Below are 20,997 nucleotides of genomic sequence, written 5' to 3'. Positions count from 1 at the left end.
TTCGATTAATTCAACTAATCGAATAAGAACATGGAATATTCGAATAATTCTTAATCGAATACTGCCAGCACGAGTAGTTGAATTAATCGAATAGTTCAATGAGTACGAATAATGCCCGAATAATGCTCGTTAATCGTTCATAATCGTTCGATTAATCGAATTAATCAAAGAAATATTCGAATATTTTTAATCGAACACCACTGACACGAATAGTTGAATTAATCGATTAGTGCAGACAACGCTCACCGATTAATCGGTAATCGAATAATTGAAAATTTCGGACATCACTACCTCCATCTCAAAAAACTTTTCATTACTGTCCCCTATCGTCCCTTCATCAACTGTAGAACCACCGTTTCAAAAAATATTAATATATGTTTGACCGCATTTCAAGGTCAAGACTAAAAACACGAGGTTTGGTCTAATGCTGTACCTGTGCAACTTAAGGATTCCATTCACTTAAGTTACAGCATCTCCTATTTCTACCTGCTCGTTAGGGATGAGAAAACTATCATTAACTACTGATAGTTATCAGTAAGCAATAATATCACTAAGTATCAGTAAGGTTTCGCTATTATTGATATTTACTGATATAGTAACGTTGTCCCGTTAGAAAAATTAGTTAGCTTAAACTTATTGGTCGGTAGTTGCGTACGATAAACGTGGATGACACAATATATCGTAGTCAACGTCAGTAGCCTAAAACCGGAGTAGCTCGTGCTGATTCAAGCAGTCGCCTCCATTTAACTCGAACTTTGGCCACTCGTCGACAATTTTCTAGTCGTCTCAAAAGTCACAAGTCACTTTCGACGTGTTCGTGCCATCTTGCACGTTGAGCCCGTGCCCCTGGTGCCAGTGAGGTTGTTGAAGACAACTGTTTCCGTCGCACTATCGTCCGGCATTCTTACGACGTGTATGACCCACCATAGCCTACTGACTTTCGCCAAATGTACGATGGGATTAACTCCAAACAATGCCTGTAGCTCGTGATTCATACGTCTCCACCACTTTTCGCTTTCAGTACTTCGCCAAATATCCGCAGTACCCTTTCGCTCGGATACGGCAAGGGCGCATATATCCTCCGTGAGCGACCTAACGAGTCCATAAGAAACTACTAACCTAATAAAAGATTTGTGCATTATCAGATTCATACGGTAGCGTGTGCTTCTTGATCGTAGCGTATAGAGAAGGGCAAAGTAGGCTCGATTTTCCGCTTGAATGCACCGCTGGATTTCCTTACTAATGTTGTCCGCGGTCACCAGCAATCCAAAATAGAGCTTGCTAAGCCCAGTGCGAAAGGCTACAAAAACTTATCGTTTATCACTCAAACGTATGTTTTTGTACCGGGGTATAACTGGGGGAAAACAAAAACAAACGTGTAAAATCAATGTAAAATCTAACAACAGCAACAACAAATCGCGCGTCGATGTGTGCGTACAATAAACGTCAGCAAGCTCAATAGACGAATTCATCTACCACTTCTAGTTCGTCGCCATCAAGGGTTACAATTCGTGAGAGGCACGCGTTTGGTTCCTTGGAGTCTCTTCCTTTCATGTATGTGATTTTTGACGTATTTATTAATCTGATCTTCCTAGACTACTGCTTTCAACGTGGTATAGGTTGCCTCCACCATCGCAAGGTTCCTAGCTATGATATCAGTCATCTTTTAACCTTGTCTCAGCCCTCGCCGCGTATCAAAGGGTGTCCAATCCAATAGCTCGGATCAGTAGCGTCAGTTTATCTGGGAAGCCGTGTTCAACCAATAAGTGCAATTGCTGGTCTTGATCGACTGGTTCTTGTCATCCGTAGGCACGATGTGCTCCCAACATATCTGCTGGGTGGTAAAAATCTGGTCCGTAATTGCGCGAGCCTCCATAAAGCCCGCTTGGTAAATTACAAAGTAAACTTACAATGAAGAACGCAGTTATAATATCACAATTTCCTATTTTTTGCTTCAATGCCCTGATGAGTAAAATTACTGATATTTACTGATAGTTATCAGTAACGTACTGAAATTACTGACAGTTATCAGTAACGTACTGAAATTACTGATAGTTATCAGTAACGATTTTTAATGATAGTTCCCATCCCTACTGCTCGTGATAATATATCGGGATATGCGAACAATCTTAGGCTGTGAACCATTTCGCGAAATTTTTAACTTTTTGGTTAAAATTTGACAGTACGATGGTTTTTCGAAAATAACCCTGCTCGGGAGCATGGTTAGTTTTAACCAAGTTCTGAGAGCCAATGAGATATGCACAGGTGAGGAAGAGACCTTCGATGTGTTTCACTGATTTTTTGTTGGATATTTTTTACATTGGTATGGATGCTTATCGCATAATAAATTTGTTCAAACAACCCGGGTTGAAATGAGATGAGTTTTATCTATTAAATAAAAGCAAATGAACATCATAAATTAATCCGATTTTAACTCGGACAGAATAAACAATATTTTCATCCTCACCTTATATGCTCTCATTGAGCAAAAAAACTATCAATCCGTCAAATATGAAATGGTTCACATTCTGAACTGATTTTAACCACTCAAGGAGAAATAACCATCGAACTGTCAAATTTTAACCAAAAAGTTAAAAATTTCGCGAAATGGTTCACAGCCTTAGTGTCTTCTAATTTTGACCAGTAAGACCGATTCCTTGAAATTTAAAAAATATATGCGGACCGTTAAGACCTCTTGTGTGATACCAAAACTATTAAAATAAATAATACTAATTACATCGGTAATTTAATTTAATTTAATTTAATTTAATTTTAAATGTGTCTACACCATTGCCCATAACTTTCCAATTAACACTCCAACGGGTAAGGCAGTCTGGTCTGTAGACGGCGAACGCTTTTGGAGCTCCAGAGCCGCTGCGGCATACGAAATTTATCTTGCATTGACAATATGAAATAGTCATTAGCCTGATCGCTTCGTTTTTACGATATTACCCGTATAGGGTGAGGGTTGAGGGTTTTAAACTGAATATACACACTTATTTTCGTATTAGCAGTTCGGTAATTTTTATTGTGGTATTATTCGGTAAAAGTGGAAAAATACCGATTTTCCTGCAATTTTTGAAAGCATTGACGATTTCGGTTTAAATAATTACCGAATCACGCAAAAACAAAAATCCTTTGACGAATTCAGTAATAATTTTTACCGACTTTATCTGTAAGTTCAAAATTTTCGGCACTTTAAAAAAGTTCGGTAAATATTTGACGAGCAATCCGTACTCAAATAACTTTTGCTGTTGGAACTGCAAATGTTTGACCGGCTCCCGTTATTTTCACGAAGCTGACCCGTAATTTTTGTAGCTGTCGAAACCAAACTATAACTGTTCAATAAAAGTGCCGTGCGCCATTTAAAGTTTTAAAAAAGTTCGAATACGAAGGAATTGCCAACTCAAATGGATGCCGTGCTTTTTAAATTAAAAGAAATTGACGTCGAGGTACACGATTTATTTAGTAAGTAATATTTTTTTATTGAAATTTTTATATTTTAGTAAAACTTGTAATATGAGTGCTGACGCTATTGCGTGTTTTTTTTTGCGGGAGGATGGTTTCCGGATATGTCGACGGACTTGAGCATCACGTGTCCTGGCATATCCGGAACAACGATTTTTCACCCGATTCAATAAACTACGATTGCACAATACCCGGGTGTAGCACGCGCTACCACCTTTTTTCGTCTCTAAGAAGACATATAAACGAGAAACACTCCGGGAAATTCTCTTGTACACCACCGCCGTTCGTGATTCTTTATGCAGTTACGGCCGAGTCTCACTGCGAAATATCAGAGATTCCTGAGAATGACTCTGTACAAGCAGAGGACGATGATAGCATAACGGTCGATGAGATAAACCAAATGATATCGCTCAGCATATGCCGTCTGGTTGCTGATTCTGCGCTTCCTCGCAGCAAAATCATGGAAACCGTCAACATTGGAGAAAATGTTGTTACTCATGTCACGAAATATTTAGAAAACTGCATTATTTCTTTCCTTCAAAGCAACAATATGGATTTATCAAACCATAATGCTTTGAATTTTATTAGTAAATTTCGTTCGCTGGATTTATTTAAAAATGTGAAAACTAAAATTTCCCAGGAAAAGTTCCTGGAATCATTGGCCGGAAATTGACCACAACCCCAAGCAAAATGTGTGGGAAGCCGAACTGTACTGCGCCATTCCAACGGAATTTCGAAAGCATTAACTGTAAATGACACTGAAATTCCAAAAACCCGTAATATTTTGAATGTCAATGATGTGAATACTACATCTTGCATCAGAGAATACAGTTCGTTCAAATCAGGAGACACCTTCAAGTCGAGCGAATTTTTTAGAAACTTTCCAAATGCAATACGGTTGTCGCTTTACCAGGACGACGTGGAGCTGGGGAATGCCTTTAGCTCAAGGGCCGGAAAAAACAAAATTTCTAATTTCTGTTTTAAAATACAGAATTTCCCGGAGAAGTGGAACAGTTCCCCAAAAGCCATTTTTCCGGTAATTTATACATTGGCGAGCACAGCAAAGAAGATTGGATCAAACAAAATTATGGAACCGCTGATCGCCGATTTAAAAAAACTTGAGAAAGGAATCGAGGTTTTCTACGGATCTGAAAAATTTCATCTAAGAGCAATTGTGATTATATTTTGTGGCGACACTCTAGCAGCTCACGAAATGTTTGGATTGATGGGACCAGGTGCTACCTATTTTTGCAGATTATGTACAATCGACCGGCCAACATTTCACAATACTCCCACCGTGAAATTTCCAAATCGCACAATCGACTGGTATAATACGAACTTAAACGCTGTGCAGAATGGTTCTATTAAACCTGCAGAGTGCGGTCTTAAAGCAACTGGTAGTATTTTAAATGAACTCAATGGTTTTCACGTAATGCACAATTGGACATTAGATTGACTTTGCAGTTAGTGTTAAACCGTTATGTGAAGCAAAAAGTATATGGCTTAACCAAGGAGTACATAAACCATCGTATTAGTACGTTTAACTACGGTTATAGATCGTAAAAATCGCCCCTCACCCAATATTATTAATGAAATGCTTTCTAAGTCTAGTAACCACAAAATGAGAGACAAACAGCTGCACAGAGTTTCTTATTTCTCAGAGCCTTTCCATTTTTATTTGGTCATAAAGTTTCAGCGGATTGCGAATTAATGCAGATGATTGGCCACCTTATTAACATTAGCAGAGTTTTATTATCGCCAATTGTATCTGAGGAAATGTGTATATGGTTGGATGAATACATACGTTTTTTAACGATATATTTTACAAACACTTTGAAAAACGAATCAATAAGAGTCATCACCTAACGCATTATGCTGAATGCATAAGAAAAAGCGGCAGCATGAAGCAGTATAATTGCTTAACATTTGAACAAAAAAATAAACCTTTAAAGAGTCAGGCAGCCACGTGTCGTAATAACAAAAATATCTGCAAAAGCATTGGAGAACGACAATGCTTTAGTATGGTTATTGACGTGCTTGATAATCCGTTTCGCGATAAGCTTACCTTTCGACCTGGACCAATGCTGCTTAAACAAGAAACTCGAAGTCATACATTTCTATCAGAACATGTAAAGGTCGTTAATTGTCTTAAATCTATGAATTTCAATGGAATTAATTTTCGAAAAAATTTAGTGATAGCCTTAAAAACTCATTAGAAAAAGCTTTTTCCATCTTACGGTATAATACAAGAACTGGTGCAATTTGACAATGCTACCTACCTTTTGATTCAAACCTGTGATACTGTGTGGTAGTGGAACTGTGGGTAAGACGAACAGGGTGGGTAAGATGGACAGGAGGTTGATTCTACCAGTTAAGCATTAAAATTGGTAAATGTTTTGAAAAGCATCCAACCATCTTGCTAACTCATGATGTCTGAACGTTTCAATCATCATTTAAAACTTTGCAATTTTGATAAAGTACAAAAATACTAAAAATTGGACATGATTCTGCGTTTGGATGTAACTTTTTTCCATCGGAATTAAGCTTTTTGAGTAGTTTAATTCCAAAATGTTGCCCATAGCATGAAGTATTTCGATTTAATACCTTTTCAAGTAACGTCTGCATTGAAATAATACGTAATTTCATTTGCGTATGAAAAATTGTGAACGCTTTAAAAAAAATGTATAATGATGGGGTGAAATGAACAACTGCTAGTGTGGGTAAGATGGTCAGTGAACATATTATATTAAAATTGTTGATTTTGCTTCTTAGTGATATCTAAAGCATATAAATGAAAATTTAACCGGCAAACGTGAACTTCAAACAAATCAGCAGCGGTCAGGCATGAAACAGTTTTTGGAATGCTTGTTCATATTGCCGCTGCCAAACAACTTTCTATTGGCTGCCTCTAGTGGGAGGGGGTGGACTGCCCCCCTCATTTTTTGCACGCTACACCACCATATTTTACGTATTCAATTTGTTAAGGGTTAAAAATAATAATATGCGCTCAGTTGGGGCGATTCATAATACCTGTCCATCTTACCCCCACACATTGTCCGTTTCACCCGCAGCACTAAAAAAGTTCACTTTTTCGGACCATTTTTAAAACTCAAAATACACATTGAAAAACATTTTTTGTTAAATATTTTACTAGCTCCTTTTGAAAACAATATGTTGAACTGAAGTAAACTGTATTTAGGTTTTATAAATCATAAGTTCTCTGTATTATATTAGCTGTTCTTCTTAACCTGTTCGTCTTACCCACAGTTCCCCTACAATGAATTTCTACAAGCATACGAAGTACAAATTTCATTGGTAGATCGTTTAGTGAATTTCGAAGAAATTTATCAACATAGGGTAAAGAATCGGTTTTAAGCAGTCTAAGCGGGTCACTGATTGTTTTACCTTATTACAAGCGATGGGTTGACAAAGTGGGGGATATCAGCATACCAATCTTCTTGCTATCTTTAGTTCTTCAAGCTGTTACCATTGGAAGACACTATTGTTGTGCTAAACTTTGGATTTTCCGCTTTAAAAGTTGGAGCGGCGGAACTAGTTTTGAACAGACCGAAACCATTTTCATCCGCAAGGTGCTTTTTTAAGCAATCCTGAAATCTGAATTTTTTTACGTCCCCGTAAAAAATCCCTCGAACTTTTCCCCCTATTCTGTAAGTTCGCGTTCCTACCTGCGACCTACTAATCGGCATCTGATGCGTAATCGGCATAGCGTATCGGCATAGATGCGTGAAATGCCATCTGTCTAAATTGTTTATCGGGGCATACACTCACCGCACCGTTCGGCAAACGGTATTCGTCGTCTCTTTTATTCTCTGGTGTTCTTATGTGAACCTGCGAGTTTGACGTCTCACTCGCTGTTCATAAGGATGGTGGAAGAACAAAAGAGGTAAACATAGCAGTACGCACGGTGCGACTCAGAACAGTGTTGTCAAAGCAAATAACATTGAAATACATCGTTGCTTCATTAAATCACTGAGAAAATCTTCGAAAATTATGAAAAAGCTGTCTTTTCTGTTGTTTTTAATAAAGAAAAATTAATTATGAACATACATTTCTCTTGAAAGTATTGAACCACGTTTTCACCATTGGAGGTTTCAGTTAATTTCAAACCTATAATTCTTATTTCCAGAACCGAAACAGTGTCTTGGCAACACGATAGTTTATCTGTTTTGCTGCAGCTGCTGCTACTGGTGAACAGGTTCCGTCAATTCAGAATTTGTTTTCAGTTTTGTTATAAAATAATAAAACTTTCGGCTAGTGACAAAGCCTTAGATAATAGAAAAAAAGAGAGTGAATAATATGGTATGTGACAATTGAGTGTTTGACTTTTAGAGTGGTAGTAATCAGTGCTGAAAAATGTGATGGATTCGTTAGTAGCGAGGTGGCGATTGCCTTCAGCAGCTGAAAAATGTACGTTTTTGGACAACAATTTTTAATTCATCAAATTTCTTGTCGGAAACCCAGTAAATTGTGTTTGTGTGAATCAAATGTATGGTTAAGTGATTTGTGAAGATGATCCTATCAAAAGATTTTGAAAATATGAATAAAAAAGTGCATTTTCGGCTCATTTATTTTCAACTGATTAAAATAGGTGACACTGCTGAACTCGTTCCTTACCCTACTACGTTTTCACTGTGGACAGCAGAACACAATGACAATTCATATCGAGACGATTTTTCAATCAAGATTATTAAAAACACATCTAATTGTAGTGTATTATGTTATACTGAACGTGATCTAAGTTTAATCGTTAATATTTAATTTTTCAGTTGCTGAAGGCATTGACAACCTCGAAACATTTGTAGAACTCAGGGAGAATGATTTTGTGCGTCTGAAATTGAAAACTAAGCTAATAAAAACAATTAAAAGAATGCAGAGAAAATTGTCGACCGAATTCATTATCGAGGAGAGACTAAATGAGCCCGAATCAAGTTCGTTTTATTCAGCTGACAACATAAATACATCTTATGACATTATTGAAAATGATTCATCGGAATCAAATCCGTACAAGGGAATATATCTTGACGAGGTAAGTTATATTATAGCATTTTGAATTTTTCAAATGATTTTGCTGCTTATTTTATAAAACCACTCGCTAGATCCTGACCATAAACCTTAACTTCCCCATGCAGCAATTCAATTACTGACTGAAGTTTTGGAGCGTCTTAGTAGAATACGAAACCTAAAAATAAAAAATAAGAAAACTTATCCAATTTAATTCTACTACCTATGTGTATTTTATTCACGACAGATACGTATTTCGCCTACGACTTGCAGGCTTTCTCAGTGTCTGTGTTCGAAAACAAGTCAAGTCGTAAGCGAAATACGTATTTGTCGTGAATAAAATACACATAGTAGAATTAAATTTGATAAGTTTTCTTATTTTTTATTTTTAGGAATTCAATTACTGTTTGTATGTTTCGACAGGGCAATGCCTTCTTCTCGAAAGGCAGATGTTCCAAGATGTTGGTTTATAAACCTAGAATTTATATTATGGTAATAGCCAATTTAAAACCCATATGATTCAACCAGGTTAACTTTAATCCAGATTAAGGTTCTAAGGTGGCTGTCTGGCTAGTAATGCTCACTCAAAAAAAATCCGTTTCCGCATTTGTTGGGAAGAAATAACGCATATTTTTCACCAAATTATTATTCACTGAGACGTATACCTTACTGTATACCTGAGTACCACAAAAAATGCCTAATCACCAGCCTGAGAACTATTTTTATTAATAATGCGCTTTCAAGTTTGTTACATACTGCTTAACATTTGAACTAAAACGTTTAGAAACTGAATCAGCGTTATATTCATTATTACAGTGTACTATTTTTATGCTGACTGCTGATGAAACGACATTATGTTTTATGTATGACTAGCTGACCCGACAAACTTCGTATTGCCACAAATTAACCTGTGTTGTACATAAATCATGAATCTCGGATGATCTTTGTCACAATCTCGAGTTTTGCAAGCCTCCCAGTGGACGGCGCTTCCGACGGCGGGTCACCGGCAACACTCGCGACCGTCTCGTCCTGAATGATCTAGTATTATTATAGATAGTTTTTGTGGTCTTGTATTGACTAATGTTTTATGGAAGAGTCTCGAATTTCTCGAGTTCGATTAGTTTTTGAGTTTCGCAAAAATTTCTGTTTTATTTGTATGAGAGTCCATATCCCTCTACCACAGGGGTGAGAGGTCTCTATCGTAAAATGAATTCAAGACTCCAAAATCTCCCACATGCCAAATTTGGTTCCATTTGCTTGATTAGTTCTCAAGTTATAAGGAAATTTGCATTTCATTTGTATGGAAGCCCACCCTCTTAAAGGGGAGATGGGCCATAACTCGCTTTCTAAAGAAGAGAGGGGTCTCTTAAAGTGGGGAAATCCATTGAAAATATACCATAGAAAATATTCTTGCCTACAAAAACACCCACATGATAAATTTGGTTCCATTTGCTTGATTAGTTCTAGAGTTATGAGGAAATTTGTATTTCGTTTGTATGAGAGCCCCCCCCTCTTAAAAAGGTAAGGGGCCCTAATTCATCATAGAAAAAATGGTTGCCTCCAAAAGCACCCACATGCCAAATATGTTTCCATTTGTTTGATTAGTTCTCGAATTATGAGGAAATTTGTATTTTATTTGTGTAGAAGCACCCCCTCTTAAAGTTGGGAGGGGTCCTAATTCACCATAGAAAATATTTTTGCCTCCAGAAACCTCCACATGCCAAATTTGGTTCTATTTGCTTGATTAGTTTTCGAGTTATGAGGAAATTTGTATTTCATTTGTATAGGAGCCCCCCCTCCTAAAGTGGGAAGGGGTCCCAATTCATCATAGAAAAAATTTTTGTCTCCAAAAACACCCACGTGCCAAATTTGGTTCCATTTGCTTGATTAGTTCTCGAGTTATGAGGAAATTTGTATTTCGTTTGTATAGGAGCCCCCCCTCTTAAAGTTGGGAGGGGTCCTAATTTACCATAGAAAATATTCTTGCCCTCGAGAACTTTCACATGCCAAATTTGGTTTCATTTGCTTGATTAGCTCTCGAGTTATAAGGAAATTTGTATTTCATTTGTATAGCAGCCCCCCCTCCTAAAGTGAGGAGGAGTCCCAGTTCATCATAGAAAAAATTTTTGTCTCCAAAAACACCCACGTGTCAAATTTGGTTCCATTTGCATGATTAGTTCTCGATTTATGAGGAAATTTGAATTTCGTTTGTATAGGAGCCCCCCCTCTTAAAGTTGGGAGGGGTCTTAATTCACCATAGAAAATATACTTGCCCTCGAGAACTTTCACATGCCAAATTTGGTTTCATTTGCTTGATTAGCTCTCGAGTTATAAGGAAATTTGTATTTCATTTGTATAGGAGCCCCCCTCCTAAAGTGAGGAGGGGTCCCAGTTCATCATAGAAAAAATTTTGGTCTCCAAAAACACCCACGTGTCAAATTTGGTTCCATTTGCTTGATCAGTTCTTGAGTTATGAGGAAATTTGTATTTCGTTTGTATAGGAGCCCCCCCTCTTAAAGTTGGGAGGGGTCCTAATTCACCATAGAAAATATTCTTGCCCTCGAAAACTTTCACATGCCAAATTTGGTTTCATTTGCTTGATTAGCTCTCGAGTTATGAGGAAATTTGTATTTCATTTGTATAGGAGCCCCCCCTCCTAAAGTGAGGAAGGGTCCCAGTTCATCATAGAAAAAATTTTTGTCTCCAGAAAAAACACACGTGTCAAATTTGGTTCCATTTGCTTGATTAGTTCTCGAGTTATGAGGAAAATTGTGTTTCTTTGGTACAGGAGCCCCCCTCTTAAAGTGGGGAGGGGTCCTAATTTACTATAGAAAATATTCTTGCCCTCGAAAACCTTCACATGCCAAATTTGGTTCCATTTGCTTGATTAGTTCTCGAGTTATGAGGAAATTTGTATGGAAGCCCCCCCTTTTAAAGAGGAGAGGAGTTATAATTCCCCTTATAAAGAGGGGAGGGGTCTCAATTTACCATAGAACAAAATTCTTGTCACCGGAAACACCCACATGCCAAATTTTGTTCTATTTGCTTGATTAGTTGTCGAGTTATGCAGAAATTTGTGTTTCATTTGTATGGGAGCCCCCTCTTAGTGGGGGGAGGGGTTTCTAACCATCACTAAAACCTTTCCTGGCCCCAAAAAACCCCTACATGCATATTTTCATGCCGGTTGGTTTAGTAGTTTTCGATTCTATAAGGAACATACAGACAGACAGACAGAAATCCTTCTTTATAGGTATAGATATTGCGGAGTTTCCACCTATTTAGAGTCCCAAGCGAAAATTATTAGCGTGGTTATTTTCTGCGTTTACTACAGATGTCTGCAATTTAGCAATTTAAACCATCAGTTTTTCGTTATTGCCTCCCCACTGCACCCCTCCTTACTTGACAAGCATAGTTTCTTCAGTGTATTTAGTAAGTACAGGATAATTATCTAGGACAGGACGTGCCAAGTGTCAACCGCGGCGTTGACCCAAAATTGACTCAATTTCTTATTGGCTGAAAGCGACGAGCAACCGTTGACTGGAAAATATAACGCGGTATCGCTTTCAGTGTTGCTGAAACTCATTAGTGGGAATACGACAATAAGTTATTATTTCCGAATTTTGATTTCTTTTGTATTCTGTAGTTCTATGCTTGGTTCTACATTAGTTTTGTTTGTACACGAATTTTAATTTTCAAAATGAAATGCAAAACATGATTTTGGTCGCATAAACTGTGGCAAACGAAGTTATTTTTAAAATAATATGTGCAGGCAACAGTGGTGCAGAGTGTAAGAAAGAATATTTAATCGGGATGGCGGTAATAATAAGAAGAAGAGTAAGAAGTCAGTTGGCACGTCCTGTCCTAGATAATTATTATTAAAAAACGTATTTGCGAAGGACTCGTAAAATTGCTGCAAGGTACAATATGATGGATGACCGATATGACTGAGGACAGACACTAATATTCTAGATAGGAATGACAAAAAGGCGAATGTCTCAAGTGTAAATTAGAATGGCCAGAGCCGCCCAAGGAGCTGCCACAAATACAGATATTTGTACATGCATAAATTTGGGACCCATCAATTATTTCAATTGCTGTGATTTCTCAGCCCATCGACATCTCTATATCGAGCTGCAGTGAACGTCAGCGACAGCATGTCCTGGGCTCAAAATTTGACAGCGGGTCCAAATCAGACTGCTGGCAGTTGAGTAAAACGCAATGCTGACATGCTATCTCATTTTCGCACACACGAGATGTTGGCGGCGAAAACATGGTTGCCTGCCGATGGGGTGTGATTTCTGGTTCTACTATTGTTAATTTCCCACCCTTTCGTACGCGATGAATTCTGGCTTTAGTTTTCAAACGGTCGCATAATCAACCTTTTGACGTAAGGACGTCTTACGGCAAGTTTTGAGATAGGGTGTCATTCCAAAAAATCGAAAAATGCGAGCGTCACGAGAAATGAAAGGTTTTGAGCGCTAATAGCTCAGCGGTTTTCCGATCGATGTTCAATATTCTTATACCAATCGATCGGAAAATCTTCTAAGAATTGACCCAAATGAAGAAAAGTATGGATTCTTGATGTTGAACTATTGAAAAATTGAAAATAATGAACCTATGTTTTACCAGAATTCTCGCTTCGTGATTGGTTGGAAGATTCTTTACGATGATCTAAACCTATACCAATTTGATATCTGTGCTTGGGAAGTAAACCAAAACAAGTGACAAAGCTCCCTCATTTCAACAAGAATTCTTAACACCGCGGTTCAACCTAGACTATTTTGATGTCCTTGCTTGGGAAGTACGCCAGAGAGACTAACAAAGCAATGTTACTACTTTGATAAATGTTACATACAACGTGTGTAGCATGCATATATGTTGCATATAGCATGTATACATGAAGAATCGAATGATTACAAGCATGAATACATGCTACTATCACTACAAAGAGACTTACGTAATCCTGCGTCACCTATATATGAGGTCGTGTCTTGTACACAGCCCCTCTGATTTTTACGATTTTTACATCTTTTCCAAAAATGTTTGTTTATTCAGTTTGTTTATTGCAGATTGCAAGAAAAATCCTCACATCGCGGTTAACTTGACTGTTGAACCAAACCATCAAAAGATCACCGCAGAGTGATCTCTGAGTGTTTTGCAGAGATTTTTGCAATTTAATACATGAAAATTTACTAAATCAAGTGTTTTTCATCAAAACCATGCTACAAAACTGTTATTTTGTAGAACTGCAAACCATAAAACCTAAATTTTAATATTGCGTTTATCTCGCGGTTATCTCCTGAGCGCGTTATCACCGCCGCTGCAGGCGGATTTTTCATGACCGGTGCAATATCTGTATTTTTATGGCAGCGCTGCATCCGCGGTTCTAAAGCCCTATAATATAATCATAATAAATATCAGGTATAATATATATTTGCATGAAAATGTAGATTTTTTTATTGAATCAACTTTTATCGGATATTACCTATATTATCTTCATAAGGTAGTCAATTCTTTTAATATTCAATCTTTCTTTATTTCAGCACATTCATATTGACCGAGTTTTGGAGAGAACAGATGAAGGAAAAATACTTATGGAACTACTTCAGCAAAATCAGTATCCCGCAGAAACTCATATTAAAAGAATAGCATATTTATTGTGTGATTGCCTGAAAAATATTTATGGTTGGTATGTATCAAATATAATATAGCATGAATTTTATTTTTTTATATAATTCTTTCACAGCCGACCCAGTGTGTTCTACAAAAACGAAATAGCACGTTGCCTCGTCAGATCTTATCCAATTTTATCAGCAACGGTACCTGATGTTCCACAGGTAATATCATTTCTTTACGCAATTCTATTTCCTATTTATGTTACTTAAATTTATATATACATGTTTATTTACAGGCTGTTTTCTTCCATGCGCATGCCCGTGGTAAGAATCGTCATGCTGGCCGTATCCATTACAGAATGGAGTATCTGGCCAGAAAATCAGAGGAACGTGTTGTGAAGCGCCGTCGTATCGATGAACATTCTTCGTCTTCGGAAATTACAGATGCAATGGAAGATTACGTATATGAAGAGGATTTGAACGCAAATGTAAGAAATGTAATGACTGTATGATTTTCCATCGGCGGAACTAGAGGCGGAAGTTTTCTAAAGTAGCTGTTAGAAGTTGTCAGGCTCTCCTAGTTGCGCCAATACTATTTTATGATATAAATACTCCTTGCAATTCTCATAGAAGAGCTATGGACATATTGGCTTGTAACGCGCAAAAGTGCTGCTGGGCTAGTGACATACTGGACAAATAACTAAAGATGTACTCTAGAGTTGCTTCATCTGCGAAGCTGTGTCATTTGTCATTTGCGAATGAGTAGTGAGTATGATAGATTTGGCTGTTTCTGTCTTATATCAATGATGAGTCATTGATACAGTTTCGGTGCTAAAGCAGCTCTAGAATAGATAGCTTTACAACGCAGCCAGTTTGTCATTAGGCTAAGAACCCATACAGAGTAAAACCGACAATAACATGATGCGACTTAGCTCAAAATCTGTTAAATTCGCAGCCCAGCTTTCTGCGAAAAACGGCTACGTATATAAACGAATGTTATCGAAGTCGCATCACGCCCTACGCTATCACGCTGACTCTGGCGGTACTCTAAGCAAATTAGTTAGGAGCTGCGCAGCGTGGGTCTCGTTTTTTGCCTACCAATTTTGATTAAATAGAAAGATTGTGGATATATCATTACATAATTGTTTTCCAAATTGTATTCTGTACCTATAGTTTGTTTTTTAGAAGCCTTAGGTATTGTTTTGTTTAATGTACATTGATATTAGATGTATTCTTTCTTTCGAATATTCTTTCGTTAAAGATCGATGAACTAAAAACTATTACGCCGAACGAACAATTGAAAACGAGAGCTGTAGAACTCTGGAATAAAACGGTTTCTCACAGAATGTATATGCTGACGAAGGGAAACGACGTGTACCTTAATTGTTTCTCAGTGCTATCAGGATTCAATGGGTTTTTGGTAAGCTATCTTTTGTTCGGAGACCATGGAATTCAAAGGCTATAAAGTTGTTCGTTCGGGTTCATTTTCCCGTTTTAGCTCGCATTTTCGCTATAAAATTTATGTAAATTTACATTTGGTTATGAAATTTACTTCCATTACAATTTATGTTATTATTTGCGACACAGAACCCATACCGTTGTCGCCTTTGTATTCTGTAACTCTGTAATTACTGTAACGATAATCTTTATTGTTTCTTTTTAAGGTATCATTGGATTTCAAACATCTGTATCCATCAGCAACGCATTTTGATGCAAAATGGGACGAAATAGAGCCGAAAATTTTGCGGACCCACAGCGAAACCTTTAAAGAATTGAAAAATGGTAACTGATATTGATTTCACGCACTCACATGACCCGTTTATATTTGTTTTAGACTAACCAATTTGACCGGTACGCGTAGCAGATCCAAATGTTTTATGCATTAGCATTTTTTCTGTAATCCGACATTTTTAGCTGTGGGCTGGTTCATCGCGTGTGCATTAGTATATTATATCTGAGTAATGCTGCAAAGTTTGATAGTGCAAGCTAATTTTTTAGAACGACGGTGGCATCGATCTGCTCCGAAATTTGTTTGTGGGTCTAATATAATTTAACATTTCTATGTTATTTATATTCTTTTATTGATATTTTAATGCAATATATATTATTTCTTTGTTAATAGGGTTTATTCGCGCTTTAGCGGTGGTACGCTTGAAGAATCCTACACGAGGAGCAAAAAAATTTAGAGACGACTGTGCGATGAGAAGTAACCCAATGCATGGTATAATGCAATGGGATGAGGTAATTACACTCCATTGACGTGTTCAAATTTTAAGTCTAAACATATCTTTGTCTGCAGAATTCTGATGAACTCCGCCAATATAGCACGCCCATTATCATAGCGCGGGGACCCATCATGCAGGACTCAGATTGTGTCATCTACTGGAATAAGTTGTCGATTCCCATTAACAACATAAAAACAGCATTTGAAGTGCTGCTACAGCTGACTACGATTTTCAAAATAGTTCCTTCCGCGGCCGACTCAATGTTTTTCAAATTCTTTTTTGGAGCTGTGCTGCAAATCGAGCCCCTTAGCACCACAGGAACGAATTTTTTGCAAAGATTAAACTAAAAAATCATCACCCAAATAAAGAGAAAGATATTTAATTTTTATTTTAAAATCATAGTTATTTTAAATACCCGAATGCCATTTTTTAATTATGTAAAAATGTTTTTACCTTTGTTATACTATATGTTTAGAAAGGTTTTGTGTGTGTGTGTGTGTGTGTGTGTGTGTGTGTGTGTGTGTGTGTGTGTGTGTGTGTGTGTGTGTGTGTGTGTGTGTGTGTGTGTGTGTGTGTGTGTGTGTGTGTGTGTGTGTGTGTGTGTGTGTGTGTGTGTGTGTGTGTGTGTGTGTGTGTGTGTGTGTGTGTGTGTGTGTGTGTGTGTGTGTGTGTGTGTGTGCGTGTGTGTGTGTGTGTGTGTGTGTGTAAATTTTACCGTACTCTCAGCAGCAGAACGTTCGGTAAAATTTTTTTATGATGCCAAACATTACTAATGATCCGTAAACGTCGATTGGCGACATCGAATTTTACCGAACTTTCGGCTGCTCAGTGTTCGGTAAAAAAAATTAAGTGTGTAGGTATTTATTCCTTGCAATTTGGTTCCCATCATGGGTATTTCTACCTTACTTAACTTAGAGGAAAATCGGGAAAATTAAGTAACCGTGTAATGATAATGTTAGTGCTCTGAAGAAAACTGGGAGCTCTGGTCTTGTTGTTTTCGTTTGATTTCCGAACTTCGCGAACTGAAGTTCATGTGTGTTATTAAATTTGTGCAAGACTGTGATTTATTTAAAAAATATTAATTTCACGAGGGAAAAATTATGCCGGTTGATCAGAAAAGAATAAACGGACCGGAAGGGTCGTTGCCCTATCAGCTTTTCGTCGGAAGCCGAAATAAAACATTCGAAGAACGGCTCGAAAATGTTTTCCACTCGGATGGCAGCAGAAAATGTGGCCGCAAGAATAACGAAAGCCGGAAATATTGTGAGCTACATTTGTTTGCACTCTGAAGCGAAAAATTTGAAATTTTACATTTGTCTCGTTTTAGTTATGAAGTTGGGCGTTGTGTCTACCGCAAAAGGATCAGCCTATCTGGAACTTGGTAACACGAAAGTGATAGTGTCCGTGTTTGACCCACGGGAAATTCCAAAACAAAACAAGTTCCGAGAGTTGGGAGAACTGTACTGTGACTTTAAGTTCTCCCCCTTCGCGTGTACCCATCGCAAAAGTCCGCAAACCGATGTCGAAGAACGGTCTCTTGCGGCAGCTATGGCCAAAGCATTGCAACCGGTAGTCTGCCGGCACTTGTTTCCAAACTTCCAAATCGATATATTTGCTAACGTGCTAGAGGACGATGGGTCGGTTCTTGCTGCCGCTATCACCGCTGCCGGATTGGCTCTGTGCGATGCCACAATTTCCATGTTCGACGTTGTAACCGCCACAACAGTTGCTGTTTTTCAAGATAAAGTTTACACCGATCCCACCTTAGCCGAAGAGAAAATTTGTCTGGAAGGTGGTAGTAAGGGAAATCATGGGGTAATTACTTTGGCGAAACTGCACACATTAGATCAAACGTCGGAAATACGGCAGGCGGGCAACATTTCTCTTGATGTAATGAAGGCTGCTTGCCAGAGGTTGAATGATGCTAACAATGAAGTTGCGCCCGTTGTTCAGCAATTGCTTGTTAGTAAGGTACAGAAACATATACGAGAAATAGATTTGGAAGACGACGAAGAACCGGACAGCGATAAAGATGATCTAGAGACTTCAACCATGAGCCAGCTTTCGGTTAATACAGATTCTTGAATAAAGTCATTTTCAGAGTATAGTCTGAGTGCAGTTTTTATTTCGTATAAATTATTCTTCCGGCTTCTCCGGTGGCGGTCCGCAGGGTTGCACCATTTTTTCCATTATGTTAAACCTAATCCGAGCCTTCGATTCGTTCTCCGCCGCTGCGAAATAGCTCAGCATATCGTAGTGCCCAAGGTAGCTGGCGAGCGAGTCACGGTGTTGATTGGTAAGCCATTCGTATTTGTTTGTATCCGCGTGCCCAGTGCCGATGTACTTACTCTGCAAATGCTCCAACTGACTGTGGATGTTATATCTATCTCCCATTGTTATTTCCGTAACAAATAAGCAGGTAAACGTTTATTTAATACTATCAAATCAATCAATGTTTGTAATAAACAACCAAACGAACGTTTTTATCTATATCGCTGTGTATAATGTAAATTAGAATTCTGAATTAGACTTGACATTTGGATTTCGTCATCAGCTGTGCTAAGAGGTGCCAGATATTTTTTAAAATCGCAAGTGTTGAAAAACGGCACCAAACTAATAAGTTGAAAGCTCCCGTATAGAAAAATGTCTTCACATTTTGAAAAAACCGGCACAAATTGAGTACGTTAAAAATCTAAAATTGATTATCTGAATTTTATCAGAATCATCAAAAACCTGTGTACAAATTCAAACATTTTACAATTTTTAAAAAATGTTGCTTATCTGGTATCTCTGGATAGCACCAAAAGAAACTCTGTCGGTAAAGAAGAAATGACAAGGGGTTTCTTGATTTAAGAATAAACGCGAAATACAAAGCGAAAGCGCATCAGAACAGAAATAAAGAGACGATCTACAAAAGGGCGAATGTTTCAAGCGGAACTAGACCGAGTGAATGCCCGCCCCGAATCGGTATTTACTTTGTGGTTGCGTTTCCGTAAATCTGCCAGTTCACCCATACAATTGCACAGATAACCTGTCAAATCTACGCAACCGCTACCATAAAGTACCAATTCTGCGCGGGCTTTAAGAGTTGATTTTCTTCCTTTATGTCGTTCTCGTTCCAGCAAGAAAGAAATAATTCTGATTTGTAAACATTTGGCAAGGGCGTAGGCAAGGGTAACCTTTTGTTTGTTTCATCTAGAAATGAAAGTTTAATAATGAAACTTACTAATTTTACAATTTTTGAGTTAGTGCGAGTTATGGCTTAAGAATCATCGATTAACGATGACACCAGTTCGTCTTAGAGTCGTTATTCAGGAATAAAGAAATAATGCTATCATTTCACCATTAAAAATGAAAAATCGACATGAGAAAAAATATCGGCACCGCCTTTTTAAAAGGGCGTAACTGCAAAATATAAAATCAAATGAAAGTCATTTTCTGCTGGACTAGCATGACTAGAATAGAGCATCACTCGGTTTGTTTGCATTTTGCAGTTCGTCCTTTGAACGTTGGTTTGGTACACGCTTAAAAAATTTAACCCGCGAATGAATAAGATTACCTCAGAAATGAGTGACTTTCAACTCAAAAATGAGTAAAAACCGACTCACTTTGACAAAAAGTGGAACAGCCCAAAAATAAGAGTAATGGCAATTTCTCAATTCTGAGTAGTTTAGGTCGCCCTCATAGCTGAGTTAAATTTACTCGTAGTTTGTGTAAGTACTACTCAGTTTTGGGTGAAATGGCACTCATTTTTGAGTAAATATTGCTCATTAATGAGCTTCTACGGTGTAACTCATAAAAGGAGTAAGAGTTACTCAAAATAGTGTGTAAAATATACGCATGTTTTGATCTGTTCCACTTTTCGTGAAAATGGGTCAAATTTTTTAAGCGTGTAGCGATATGATAACTGACTTCCCAATTTTCTTTGGAATTTTTTCACTACCGTGGAAAATTTTGTAAAACACTTTTCTCAAATGATATTGTTTCTAGATTGCTACCTGTACATTTTAATACAAATAATGCTCTGCGATACCTATACTTGCTTCTTGTAATATGAATATCTGAAGCTGGTTAATGTTAACGAAAATCGAGTTTTCCGATCATAACTTAGGAGGGCAATCAAGAGTTTTTTATTACTAAAATAGTAAAAATAGACAAATAAGAAAAATATTTTGATAATATTCTATGTTTTAGAACACAGGTTTTTCTTTACAGACGTTTTTTCGTGAATTACCAAGAAAATTGAAATTATTGTTTGTCGAAGAGTTATGAATGATAATGATTAAAATAATCAAATTGTTTTGTAATTTTCTGGAAAAATAGAAAACCCCGACCCCGGGTTTGAAATGGAGAGAGTTACCTGGAAGGAGCGTCAAACATAGCTCTAGCTCTCTCAAGCTCCCACCTGGCGCCTCCACGCAGATCTAAGTCAAATGATGACGGTCGATGGTTTTACCCGGAAATGCTGTTCTTCAGGTGAGGGGCGGCTCACACAGCGTCTGTCTCGAAACGGGCGGCTGAATATGAAATGCTGTATCCCGCTAGCAATACCTAAGATGGCAGACCCATCAGCGGGAAGTAGACTCCGGTGAGGTAGTATACCGAAAACTTAATTACCACGAACAACGAAGAAAGAAATTCAGGACGTAACAATCGTTATAGGACAC

At 37.7% G+C, this 20,997-nt stretch overlaps 2 protein-coding genes across 2 annotated transcripts; one reads left to right on the top strand and one right to left on the bottom strand.

Moving 5' to 3' along the window:
* The first annotated feature begins 17,375 nt into the window (after window positions 1–17,375).
* LOC128736907 (exosome complex component MTR3-like) lies at window positions 17,376–18,427 on the top strand. The gene is made up of 2 exons (XM_053831416.1): window positions 17,376–17,593; window positions 17,658–18,427. The coding sequence occupies exons 1-2, from the start codon at window positions 17,431–17,433 to the stop codon at window positions 18,413–18,415; spliced, it is 921 nt and encodes a 306-aa protein (XP_053687391.1). The 5' UTR covers window positions 17,376–17,430; the 3' UTR covers window positions 18,416–18,427.
* Window positions 18,428–18,825, bottom strand: LOC128736908 (splicing factor 3B subunit 5). Its single transcript, XM_053831418.1, has one exon. It carries the CDS (start codon window positions 18,722–18,724, stop codon window positions 18,467–18,469), a length of 258 nt encoding a protein of 85 aa, XP_053687393.1. The 5' UTR covers window positions 18,725–18,825; the 3' UTR covers window positions 18,428–18,466.
* Between the last annotated feature and the right edge of the window lie 2,172 nt (window positions 18,826–20,997).

The sequence above is a fragment of the Sabethes cyaneus genome, chromosome 2, assembly GCF_943734655.1.
Source record: "Sabethes cyaneus chromosome 2, idSabCyanKW18_F2, whole genome shotgun sequence".
NCBI lineage: Eukaryota > Metazoa > Arthropoda > Insecta > Diptera > Culicidae > Sabethes > Sabethes cyaneus.
The sequence above is the reverse complement of the archived record's forward strand: the minus strand, read 5'-3'. Positions and strand labels throughout refer to the sequence as shown.